The 13,542-nt window shown below is 48.7% G+C and overlaps 2 protein-coding genes across 4 annotated transcripts in view; one reads left to right on the plus strand and one right to left on the minus strand.

Moving 5' to 3' along the window:
* LOC144168709 (uncharacterized) overlaps window positions 1–13,542 on the plus strand; it is a 191,867-nt gene that overhangs the window by 8,888 nt on the left and 169,437 nt on the right. For all 3 annotated transcript variants that reach the window (XM_077697655.1, XM_077697654.1, XM_077697653.1), the window contains exon 3: window positions 5,496–5,552. In XM_077697655.1, coding sequence (XP_077553781.1) covers window positions 5,496–5,552 — 57 coding nt within the window. The remainder of the gene's footprint in view (window positions 1–5,495; window positions 5,553–13,542) is intronic.
* LOC144170870 (uncharacterized) lies at window positions 10,761–11,780 on the minus strand. Its single transcript, XM_077700899.1, has 3 exons — window positions 11,378–11,780; window positions 11,067–11,168; window positions 10,761–10,987 (listed from the first exon to the last, which is right to left on the minus strand). The coding sequence occupies exons 1-3, from the start codon at window positions 11,778–11,780 to the stop codon at window positions 10,761–10,763; spliced, it is 732 nt and encodes a 243-aa protein (XP_077557025.1).

Consider the following 13,542-nt stretch of genomic DNA (forward strand, 5'->3'; position numbering starts at 1 on the left):
GGGTGTCCTTAGCCGGTACCCCACGTCAGATAACCTCATTTCTTTTAAACGGGCAAAGGCTTTTGGGAAGCGAGTGCGTCGTGAGGTGAAAAGGGAGAGTTGGCGCACCTTCCTCACTTCCATCAACTCATACACTGACACGCGAAAAGTATGGACACGAATACGTAAACTAAAAGGACAACAGACACACAGCCTGCCCCTGGTTAGTACAACAGGGGACACACTGGAAGACCAGGCTAACACACTCGCACAACACTTCCAACATGTGTCCAGTTCAGCGCACTACACCAACACTTTTATAAAACACAAAACATCCTGTGAGAAGAAGTCCTTGCGAGACAGTAATAAGTCGACGTCATCTTATAACACCCCCTTCTCACTGCATGAGCTGAAGATCGCACTTAGTACATGTAAACCTTCAGCTCCAGGCACAGACAACATTACAATCACTATGATTCAACACTTGCACACACACTTGAAACCCTCCTTCACCTCTACAACAAAATATTTCGTTTGGGGCACCTCCCAAGGTCATGGAGGGAGGCCATCGTAGTGGCCTTTCTGAAAGAGGGGAAGGACCCTTCCTCTCCCGCAAGTTATCGTCCCATCGCCCTCACAAGCTGCCTGTGTAAGCTGTTCAAGAAGATGATCAATAGGAGACTCATGTACTTCTTACAGTACAATGGTCTTCTCGACAGCTGTCAGGCTGGCTTCAGGGCTGGGAGATCCACCAACGATCAACTGGTTGCGTTGGAATCGTATGTAAAAGATGCCTTTATCCATAATCAGTTTTGCATAACAGTCTTCTTCGATATGGAAAAGGCCTATGACACTGCCTGGTGGTACGGCATCTTGAGTGACCTCAGGTCGTTTGGTGTCTCCGGCAACATGCTGAACACCCTCGCTAGCTACATGTCGGAAAGGACCTTTCGAGTGAGGTTTGGTAGTGCACTTTCCAATGTATACGTGCAGGAAAATGGCGTTCCTCAAGGCGGTGTCCTGAGCTGCACACTATTCATTGTTAAGATGAACTCGCTCCGGAAGGCATTGCCACCAACCATTTTCTGTTCTGTATATGTAGATGACGTCCAAATATCTTTTAAGTCCTGTAACTTTTCAGTTTGTGAACGCCAAGTCCAGCTTGGAGTGAACCAACTTGCTGGCTGGGCGGACACAAACGGTTTTAAACTGAACCCTGGAAAGAGTACTTGTGTTGTGTTCTCCCGCAAGCGCGGGATTAAGGCAGACCCTGAGATTACCCTTCATCGCGCTTCTATCCCTGTAAAAAAGGAGCACAAGTTTTTAGGTGTCATATTTGATGAAAAACTCACGTTCATTCCACACATCAAACAACTTAAACATAAATGCCTGAAAACACTAAACATTCTCAAAGTCCTCTCCCACCAGTCTTATGGTGCAGACAAAGAACTCCTTCGTCGCGTCTTTACCGCCTTAGTCGGGTCTCGGCTAGACTACGGTAGTGTTGTGTACGGGTTGGCATCAAAAACAGTACTAAAAATGCTTGACCCAGTTCTCCATTTCGGCCTGCGCCTTGCGTGTGGTGCGTTCCGCACTAGTCCGGCCCAGAGTCTGTACGCTGAAAGTAACAAATGGTGCCTGGAACATCAACGAATGTACATAGATTTATTATATGCTTTTAAGGTCTCATCATTCTATAACCATCCTTTTAAACCTGTCCTCAACGATACATCTACAGCCCAGCTATTCTCAAATCGTCCATCTGTTCCTTTGCCCTACTCTCTGAGGGTGAGAGAGGAAGCTTCGGGTATTTCCGTTGGGTTTTTAGATGTCTGTACATCATCATCATTTTCTGATGTTATACCACCATGGCAACTGCAGCCTGTTTGTTGTGATGTTTCTTTTATGAAAATATATAAAAACAGGGTTCTGAGAGCTGCGATTCTGCAGCATTTCTTGTCGCTTTAGGATAAATATAAATGTGCTGAATTCTATAGCGATGCCTCGAAAACTTCAACTACAGTGTCGTGCGCCGCTCATGGTCCCAATTTTATTGCTTGCAGAACCATGAGTGTACACACTACTATGTTCTCTGCAGAAGCATATGGCATTTTACTCATCGTTCAGCACATTCTTAAAAAACAAATTTCTAAGTCCGTCATCTTCACAGACTCTTTGAGCGTTGTGCGTGCATTGTCTTCACACAGACCCAGGAAAAACCACATTGTCAATCTTGTCTTTAATTTCATAATGTCTATATATGCAAATAATTTTCAAGTAATCCTGTGCTGGGTTCCAGGCCATGCTGGAATCGCGGGGAATGAGACCGCAGATGAAATGGCCGCCACTGCTGCACTTGCAAACACAGTGGACATAACAACAATACCCTACACTGACCTCAAGCCACACATCCGACAACACCTTCGCAAAACATGGCAAGCCGACTGGAATACACAGACAGACAACAAGTTACACATAATAAAGCCACACTTAGGACAATACACTAGTGACTCACACAACAGATTCATCGAAGTTGCCCTAGCTAGATTACGGATAGGCCACACACACGCGACACACTCCCATCTGCTCACTGGATCTCCAAGACCCCTGTGTAGCAGGTGTGGGGAGGGCCTATCCGTACTTCACATCCTCATTACATGCAAAGCACTCCAGACAACAAGACGCAAGCACTTCCCTCAACTCTACAGACAACACATTTCACTACACCCAGCATTCTTTCTAGCGGATGATCCCGTGATTCCTGTGCAACGCACTCTTAAGTTTCTCAGTGACATCAAGTTTTTACATCTCATTTCCTATCACGCGTAGTTTTTTAAAGCCTTATTTCATGCCACGCACCATCACAACCTGGCCTTTTACACCAGCCATCCCCACTGTCTTCTATTGATTTTACTTTTGTTCTTGCTTACTGACTTTAGTGTCTACGTTCTCACCTCTCATATTTAACCACTGTTTTGGCGCTCTTTGCCCCAGTTGGCCCTGCGTCATTAACATCCAACCATCATCATCATCATCAGCCTTTCTCACATCCCTAAATTCATACACGGACACCCACAAGGTATGGACCCGAATACGTAAACTAAAAGGACGACACACACATAGGCTGTCCCTGGTTAGCACGACAGGGGACACACTGGAAACACTTGCACAACACTTTCAACACGTGTCTAGTTCTGCACACTACGCAAACGCTTTCATGCAACACAAAACATCTGCCGAAAAGAAGCCTATACGCGACAAGAACAAGTCAAAGTCTGCATACAACTCTGAATTTACACTCCATGAGCTGAAGATTGCTCTTGCCACTTGTAAGTCTTCAGCTCCAGGTGCCGACAATATTACACACACTATGATTCAACACCTACATGCAGACACCTTTGAGACACTCCTGCACCTATACAACCAAATATGGCTATTGGGGCACCTTCCAAAGCCTTGGAGGGAGGCCATAGTTGTGGCTTTTCTGAAAGAAGGGAAGGACCCTTCTTGTCCCGCAAGCTATAGACCCATAGCCCTGACAAGCTGCCTGTGCAAGCTCTTCGAGAAGATGATTAACCGGAGGCTCATGTACTTTCTTGAGTACAATGGTCTTCTCGAGAGCTGCCAGGCAGGCTTCCGGGCAGGGTGATCCACAAATGATCAGCTTGTTGCATTAGAACCGTACATTAAAGATGCCTTTATACACAAACAGTATTGCATGACCGTATTTTTTGACATTGAAAAAGCGTATGATACGGCATGGCGTTACGGCATTCTTGCAGACTTAAAATCCTATGGTGTAACAGGTAATATGTTGAACACTCTTGATAGTTACTTGTCCAAACGAACATTTCGTGTCAGAGTCGGGTCAGAACTGTCAAGAGTTCACATTCATGAAAATGGCGTGCCTCAAGGTGGAGTTTTGAGCTGCACGCTGTTTATTGTCAAGATGAATTCGCTTCGGAAAGCATTGCCCCCATCGATCTCCTGTTTAGTGTATGTGGATGATGTACAAATATCTTTTAAATCTTGCAACATATCCATATGTGAACGTCAAGTCCAGCTTGGGGTAGGGAAACGTTCTCGCTGGGCAGACGAAAATTGTTTCAAACTTAATCCCACGAAAAGTACCTGTGTCGTATTCTGAAATAAGTCTCAATGGTAACCCAATTCCTGTTAAAAAGGAACATAAGTTTTTGGGTGTGGTGATGGATGAAAAACTAACATTCATAGGCTGAACGACGACCCCCTACCACGCTTACAAACGTTTGCACAGACTCCAAAAAGGCATGTAACCTGCTTGCAAGCGGACTCCTCACCTTTTCATCGACACTGCCATTTCTAGCCACAGAAAATGGGCACATCAGAATTCACTGGGTACCTGGGCACATGGAATCGGCGGGGAGTGAACGAGCAAAGCAACTGGCCCATGGAGCACACATGCAGGCACCCGCAAAGCATGACCAAATCGTGGAACGTGGCCCCACACACAATATCAAAGTGAGGCTGCACCTGCCTGAGCGACAGGAAAGGGCAGCCTTTGGGTGACCCTTGTTAGCCTCGCTTCAGCCCCTTCCGGAGGACTCGCCGTTTCCCAGCGGGGAGGCTAAGGGCTACCCGGGGGGCACTTGCGCAGGACTCCCCATGACCCTAGCCCCCAGGTGACTGGGTTACCAGGGCTCTTCACTTCCCCAAGCCGCCAACCAGAACACACAATAGGCCCCTTCCCTGCTTCTCGCAACACTCTTCGGCCCCCGTGTGCGCCTGTGCAGCGTGGGTGTAGTGGTTGGTTGGGGAGCCAGTTCTGCGGAGCTCCCCGTCACTCTGCACCCTAGCCCCCTAGTAATGGGGTTACAAGGGCTCGTCACTTCCCTCGGCTTGTCGATCAGCTCGCATTGTGGGCCCCTTCATGGCTCCGGTTACAGGGGTTCGCCACTCCCCCGGCCCCATGATTCCATAAAACGAACGGTACGGCATGGGTGCAGTAGTCACTGTCCCCCCCCCCAGTTCAGCTACTGCCATGCCACACTTAACCAAGAGCACATCCTGTTGGCACGCACGCACACCTCAGCGCTTGGAACACATGCTCCACGTACAACCACCACCAAGGGCCGAATTCTCCAGAATGGCGGGCGTCACTTTGAAGCAATGTGGCATTTGCACACCAATGCTGCATTGCTTCAAAGTGACGCCTGTCGTTCTGGAGAATGCAGCCCCTGGTGACCATCATCTACAGTGCCATTAGCAGCCCTGCCTAACAGAACTGCAGCAGTTCCCCGTCTCCAAGTCATGGAAAAAAGAAACAATGACATTTTCTTTCTTTCGCTCTCTCCACATCAGAGAACATGTTTTGTGGTTTCTGTCGGTTGTTCTTTGCACCATTCAAAAGTGCCCAGTGACTGTTCTGGGTTGCCACACGCACACGCCACATGCCCAGGAAAGTGTGCAGCTGTGCTTGTACGCTGTGATCAGCTTGTGCGTGGGCAGTCACTGTTCCTTCCCTCGTGCACTTACAGGCGTGCACCGACCACCCGCCAGAAGGGGCCCTTGCTGAGCACCGGCAACATGGCCAGGTAGGTGGACCTGACTGGCATTTCTGGGCCCTTCTGGTTAGCCACATATTTCGCTCTTGACGTAGTGCTAAGCAGGTGGAATTGAAGAGAGACATTCGTGGGGGGCTTTTGCTTGGTTCAGCAAGCTCGCAACAAGGGCATTGCTGTGTCCTCGTTTCCAGTGCTTCGGCAAGACGTTGTGTATGCCACTTTTATTTTGATCTTCCTGCCAGGAAAACACCTTGGTGCATAGCACCACATTTCAAGCTTATTGTCCCATTGCAAAGAAAGGCAACGGCCTTTCTTTGAAAGATGCCTGAAAGATGGCGGGAAAGTACTTGGTCCAGCACCTCGGCAATGGGGAAAAAGGGAAAGGAGCACAAGTCATGTGGGGGGAGCAGAGAGTGGCCACCTGGTCCGGCTCAATTTCCACCAATTTCTGAATAAATTGGTGGCAGTAATTCTTATTGGGCAATGAGCTTTCTGGAATTTGAAAGGTGGCACTACCATTCGTGTATTGCACATCACGTGGCGTGAAAAACCTGCAGCTACCTAAATATCTTTTTATGGGTGCACGTTTTGTTGCATTATTGCCGGCATTCTTCTGCTTGCTGGTATTTCGTGGAGATTATATTTCCAACAGCGCCACAAAACTTCATTCACGTTGTGGATGTTGTGGAAATCTGCGATACCAACTCGGCACACGGTCGGCGCCCCGAGACCCGCGCGGCTCTTCGACGACACCGCGGCCAGCTTGCGCCGCGGGGGGAATTGCTTGCGTCTTGTGAGATGGCGTTACTGCTGCTTAGAATCAAGGAGCTCAAGGGTTGGTTCGCCGGCAAGGAGGGACTTCGGCAGCAGTGCTGGGCGCAACCGGTGGGTTATGCCAAGCAGGGACAGCAGGGACGGCAGAGTGACCCGGTGACTTCCTCTCCAGCCTGGACCGAGCATTGTCCACGGGCAGCGCTCGAGCAACGCAAGAAGACGGGAGCGCTTGGGGGGGGGTTTTGGGAATAAACCCCCCTGGAGGCTGCCGTCGGTTTCCTTTGTCTGCCTCCCAAGCCGGTGCCGTTGACATGGCAGCTGCGTGTGGGGGATCATCCGAGTCAGGCCTACAACCATAACGTGCAGTTCGGAACAGCCCAATCACACGAAAAAGGACTCGCAACGCGTGATGCAGAAACAGGATAAAGGAATAGGAAAAGTATTATTTGTTTTAGCCAGGAAACAAGTGTTCAAATACCTCATTGCATCCCACGTACAGGTAGAGGTGTGTTGTGATGGTGATGTGGCTATGCCTTGTGTTGTAGCGGGTGGCCACTGCGTGGAAACATGCCGCGTAGCCGAGAAAAAAGCTGTTCCTAACATAGACAAATCGGTCAGCGAACACTACTCGCAGCTCGCTCTGTTCCGCTCCGTGCTGCCGCCCTTGTTCCAGCTGTCCCTCTTCCGCAACGGCCGCAACGCCCCATGTCCACCCCCGCAGTGCCTCCAGCCTCTGCAAGCCCGAGAGCTGCTGACGGAGTCTGGCTCTGGGGGCAGGTGTAATCGTCGGGCATTCGAGGACGACCTGGTCTCCCCTGCCGCTCGGCAGGTGGTGCAAGTCGTGTCGAGCCCAGCAGCAAACTTCGCTCGCTACATATGTGTCCGCAGCACGCCGAGGCGGGCCAGAGCCGTGCGGCTCGCTGCCATGGTTGCCAGCATTCCCTTTGGAGGAAGGCGCCCTCGCAAGGAACCTCACTTTCAGCTGCAGGCCTGATCTGCATGAAACTTGCAGTGAACGCCTTTCCCGAAAATGCCTAGAAAGAAGAATTAACCGTGCCACATAAAGAGCTCAATGCTTCTGACACCCAAACGCTCAGAAAATCCAAACACCTTTCTGCACAAATCAACACTCTCCTTAATGTTCCCAGCGAAAATGGTTACCAGTGCAAGAGAAAGCCAACCCCTTCCCCACTATATGCAATTGTGCCATCGTTTGGCAAACACAGAACAACACACCTTCTCAAGAAACATAGCATGCAACCCTGGCCAGCGGGAACCTGGAGGACCAACGCAAGCTGGTCGACAGGGCCTGGACCAGGGCAAGCGCCACAGGGGCTCTGGAAAGAGGGCTCCTTCCCTCTGACCTTTCCCCCCTCTTCGTCAGTAAAGTTTACGATGGGGGCAGACCTAAAAATTCTGCCTTTGTACGTTCTGGTACAATGCCTAGAATATACTGGCTAGTGTGCCGACCGCGGCCTTCCTGGAGGCACCGCGAGCGATGAATGCCGTCGGCCGCCGCTTGGAGCGCTGTCAGGCAGGTGGGTGCTGTTGGGTGGGTGCGGGCCGCGCCGCGCAGCCTTCGGAACGCCGGCAAGAGGGCTGGTGCGTTTTTGCTTTTGTTCAGCCATAATCTCTTTTATTGAGGAGTTTATTGAGGAGGCTATGGTTCATCTATTCCGGACAGCAGCTATTATGACCGTAGCTGACTGCAAGTTTCATGGCTTGCTTTGAGCCCTCGGCTAGGGGTGGCATATTCAGCCATTGTTGCTGGCCAGAAAACGTTTATAAAGTTGAGCACAACTTCAAGTTTCGAACACACATGTTCATTTATTCATACATTCATGTGAACAATGCAGAAAACAGATCGCACAACACGTGTTGCCTTTTTTAGCAAACGCAGGCACATGACAAATTACACAAAGAGCAGAGCACGCAGTCAATCAACATTTACTGGCAGCGCCGCGTTTTAACAAAATTTTGCCTTTACCTTTTACCCTCGCGCTCATTGTTGAGGCCCTTGACAAAAAACCGAAATCTGAACAGAACATAAAACCTTACAACGGTAGATAAAATTTCCTTTTCATGCTCTGGGCAGCCGAGCTGAGGGAACAACAGTGTCTGCAGCTCACTGGAAAATTCAAGCAAACTCGTCTCATGGAGCTTGTTCTTGCTAAAAAACATGGTAAATGCATCTTCCATGACCTTTACAGCAGTTGACAAGTTCTGACTAGGATACACGAGGTCCCCGTTGTCGAAATGGCTAGTAAAGTACGAAGCAGTGTCGGCACTTGCTTCAGCTCTGCTTACACAAAGGCAGCCTGCACACTGTGGACAACAGTTCTTTGCAATTATATTTCTTGCCACATAGCCTGTGTAGCAGATCAAAGCACTGTTGCTCTTTTTCTCTGTGTACGATGCATGGTCACCGCTAGACACAAGAGCTTGAACTACATCATCAGCTTCACCGACATTCCTGTGGTCAAGCTCATCCATTTTGTCTAAAAGGGACGTTCTCGTCATTTCACGGAGCTCATTTGGAATCAGCAGTGCCTTGATCACGTCCGGGGCACAGTTTCCTCCTCTAGGTGTCTTCGCTAGGTTGTAGAATGCAAGACCGTGGTCAGGAACTGCGAAACTGTCGGGTGGTCATTACTCCCTGATGACTGTCTAATGATTCCAAACAGGTTTTCCAGTTTATCGTGGCTCAATCTGGATGTTAAAAGATACCTGAAGCCCAAAGTCGACGTCAGATAGGACAACAAGCGCAGTGTGCTCGTGATGGCAACCCTTAGACCAATAGCCGTGTTTTCTGCCAGAAAACTACCACCTTCCGCAAACTTTTTTTCCTTTTTTTTCCCTTGCATGTTGCTCCCATTCGTGCAGGTACTCTAGGAATCCTTCCAGAAACCGCACGTTTGGGCTACCTGGCTTCAGCGCCGTCTGGCTTGTCCGCGATGTCATCACACGAATCAGGCGATTCATTTCTTTCACGAAATCTTCTGTTGGCTGCACGGTCTCATATGAGGATCGAATGTGTTCTCTATAAATGAACAGTGCTTTGATGACCTGGTCACTGAACAGTTGAAACGCGAGGTCCACTTTCATTTTGTGAAAGCTGTTGGGCTCGAGGTGTGCGTTTGTAATTTTTGGCATCGCTTTTAGTGTTACATTTTCCCGATCTTTTTCGAAGGCCGGTTGTAGAATACCACTGTGGGTATCTCCAGCTGGTGTCAGGTATTCTTTTTCAACGAATCCATTTCTCACATTCTTGAGTAGGTGGGAAAATCTGACAAAAAATAGAGTTGCTTCTTGGAGTCCACTGGGTGCTCGGTACTGCTCCGAACGTGGCTTGCGGAACCTTGAGAAAAGTAAACTTGGTATCAGCTACTTCATCACATTTAAACATTGGAAACATTACAGAGATACCCAATTTTAGTTTCATGTCTTTTACTCCGTAATGATGCATATGACCTCAGAAGAGTTGAAACTTCAGCTTGTTAGGTTATAACTCTGCAAAAAGGCGCAAGTGTTTGCCTCCTTTTCGTTCCGTCCCGTCTGTTGCGCTGCCGCTTTCGTACGAATGCATAAGACATTGGCTTACATGGGCAGTTACGTTGTATTCACTTGCGAATGATCAAAAACTTACAAATAAAAAATTTCTTATGCTGTTTCTGTTTGAAAAACCGAACGATGCATTAAGTCAATTAAAAGTTGAACGGTTACGTTACGTGAAGCATAAAAAAACCGCTATAACAATATACGCCGTTTTATTACCTTCATAGCTTCAGTAAGCCTGCCTCAACAGGTGGAATGAAAAAAAGCCGACGCGTTAGCGATTATCTGCAGCTTTCTATGCCTCACGTGACCTATACCACAACATTGGCGTCACAACCATTGTTTGGTATAGTTGAAACCGAAACAACATGTGGAAAAAATTATTTGTTCCTAAATTATTTAGAGATTTTAGAAGAACACATGGGCTAGCCTCATGTTACTGGTGTCCAAGGCATCCTTGGAAAGAAAGCACTCAAGCAAAAAATTGGCAGTGGCTTAACTCGGTCATGCCAGGGTATATGTAGCGTGAGCTAAGGTTCAACTGGTTATTCTAGCTTTCCTGGTTGTCTAGGATTAGCTTGATTATCATGCTTACTGCTACTTCAATGACATACACACGGTATACGCATTATGTGACACATGTATATTTATCAAGCGGCTCCGACGCAGTGTCACCCATTGCCCCAGAGCTAAGTTGGTTCCACAGGTGCACGCCGGTTTTGCTGCGGCGCACGCCATCGGTTCCACACCCAGCCACCTCACGCATGATCATCAAGTGGACCGGGACGCCACGTGCCGCGCTTACGCAGCACGGCTCTGCAGGAGCCACGCGAAACTGCTCAGCCTCGGCCAGTGTAGCTCACGCTACGAAAGTGGGTGTCTATATATTACTTTAGAGCTGCACTCGCACTACACAGTGGGAGCAATTTTGCATATTGCGTAGAAAACAACCTTACCGCGTATTCCGAACAGCTCCCACATTTTCCTGTTCCAGCTGGCGCCGTCGCATGTGATGGAGTCCACAAATAGACCAGCTTTTTCCGCAAGCACCGTCGTTTCCAAAATGATTCTTGCTAGTGTTGGGGCTTTCACATTGCCCTTTGAGGCGAAAACACCAAGGATTTGTGTCCAATTTCCTGCCGAAAGATAACAGTTAACATCTGACAGTTGGGCGTCGTACAAGGTTGAAATCTACGAAGAAGAAAAAGAGCTTACCGATGAATGGCTGGAACAGCACAATCATGCCATGGTCTGCCAGCACGTTCTTCTGGTCAGCAGGTGTATGATCTCCAAGGTCGACGAAGCCTTCAATATCACCTGAATTGCAGAAAAAGCACGCAAGACACATCCTGCTTTATACCTTGACATCTCCTATCACAGATGGGGCTAAAACAATAAAAAGAAACATAATCAAAGACTTTGTGAATATTGTCAAGCACTTCTAGGTTACAGAAATCGTAGTGAATCAGCTGACACCGCATTTTCCTCATTTACACGTCCCAAGAATTGAGTGAAGCTGTACTTGCCAGCTGATTTGACAGTCAGGTGCTCCGAAAGCTTTATTTCGTCGATGGGGAGGCCACCATGACGACTGTAAACATCCATGGTCTTCGTCTTTTCATGCAGAGCATTGAAGATATTGGCACTGAGGCCAAAGCCGCCCTTGAACCGCTGGAGGTACATCTGCAAACATGTTCGTCCTGGTAAAACCATGATGGCTTCTCTGCGTAGATGCTCGTACAACTTGGGGCTTCGCATCCTCATTAGCATACACTCCAAAATCCACTCATCGTCGTATCGCATGCCTTTGTGTGACTTCTTTCGAGCAGCGAGGAAACAACTCTCGACCGCTAGCTGCTGTTTTGAAGGAAGGGATTTAATTTTGTTGTCAAATGCCTCTTCACTGAGAGCCTCATTTTGCTCTTTCATATGAGCCACCTGTATCACTGCATTCGCCAATCTTATTTTGGTTCTTGATAGATTTCGAAAAAAACTTTTTGCCCTGTTTTTTTTTTTTTTTCATCAGGATTACTTGAACTCTGCCTTTTCCTTTTTTTGCACGCTTGGTTTTGAGCCAGGACTCTCTGGTACTTGCAGAAAGCACACGATTGTCCATCGGTCTTCGTGGATAGCAAGCACTTGGCTGAAAAAATCATGTCTCTGTAGGAAATGTGCTTTCCTGAGGCAGGCTTTATACCGCATCCGCAACACAGACTGGTCAAAGACACGTCTTTGATGAGGGATTCGGCCTCTTGTCAAGTTGTGAGGGTATGCTTACCCTTCTCTCTCCCCCTCAGGTACACTGTGACCACCACCATTTGCCCATCTCCCGAAGGCTTCCCAAACACGACCATCTTTTCAATGAAAAGGTTGGCTAAGTTATGTTCTTCAGCTTCACAATAGGCGTAAGCTAAAGTCTACTGGCTCTAATTTTTGGCTTTAATTTATGGCGTTAATTTATGGCCAACATGTCTGATAGCGACGCCTTGACTTTTTCCTGGAGCAGCCAACGACGTCGAAAGGGCGGGCGCCTGTCATTCATGGCGCTGCCTGCAGCTTGCCAGCGTCGTTTCCATGACGCTGTTTTCCGTGCTAACTGGCCAGTTTTACAGACGTCAAGTAATGCAACATCCTTTCGAAGCCATGGCAATGCTGCAGCTCCCTGGATGAGCCGAAAATAATGCTCAACGTTAAAAACAAATCCCTTCCAGTGACCAGCGAAGCTGTAAGCAGCCCCAGGAGAGCACGAAACAAAAAATGTTTGTTTGTAGTTTGTGATCGAGCATAAATACTTCCTAGCCAATTAGATGAATGGAACTTGGAAGGACTTGAGCTTTATTCTAGCGGACAAACATAGAGCTGCCCATTTCCCGCGCGTGTCGTAGGCATCTTATTGTGAGTAACACATTCACCCAAACCGCTCGACCAGACAGGCCGCATTGGGCCATGATACGGCCACATCTCCCCCAGCACCTACGTCAGCTCCCAAAACCGTTTTTCGGTCACCCTCTGGTTCACCAGGTTCAACATATGATTAATCTGCTTGCTTGCAATGGTATGTACCTATGTACGTGTTGCGTGGATACCGGGACACATGGCTCAGGGTTCGGGCAACCAGGGTGCCCATGACGCAGTGCAGGAGATAAGTAACCCCGCTCTCCGTCGTCCGGCACAACGCCCTATCACTAACTCGTCCTGCCGAAGTTTTTATTAACAAATTTCGCGCAAATGCTGCATTGACATCACACGCGATTGGCATCACCTGACCGGCGATCATCTGCCCTACTGCCTATATTGCAACACAGCTGCAGTAGCAAATGGGACCCACCTTATTTGGCACTGCTCCGCGTACCACCAATCGTTCCGCCCCATCATGCTGAATGCCCTACCCAGTCCAAGCAAGATACCCCCACGACACTCAGCGATGGGTACTTCGCTCTCGAGAGCGGCCTTGCAGAAGTACTTTAGCCGGGGTCTACCACCACTGCCGGTGCATTCAGGAACTGTCTGTTCCTCTCCAGGATCAAGTTAACGTCGCCTCCGGACCACCTCTTTTCCCCCCTCTCCTCCCCCAGCACAACAAGCGAGCCATCAGTGTGGGCATGACTGTGCGTGCACGCGGAAACCGGTGACGTGCGTGTGCTTAGACGACGTGAAAGACACCTGCAAAAATGTCGCTCCTAAAGAGAGG

This window comes from Haemaphysalis longicornis, unplaced genomic scaffold (genome assembly GCF_048455015.1).
Source record: "Haemaphysalis longicornis isolate Haplotype H1 unplaced genomic scaffold, Haemaphysalis longicornis Haplotype H1 scaffold_2, whole genome shotgun sequence".
Classification (NCBI taxonomy): domain Eukaryota; kingdom Metazoa; phylum Arthropoda; class Arachnida; order Ixodida; family Ixodidae; genus Haemaphysalis; species Haemaphysalis longicornis.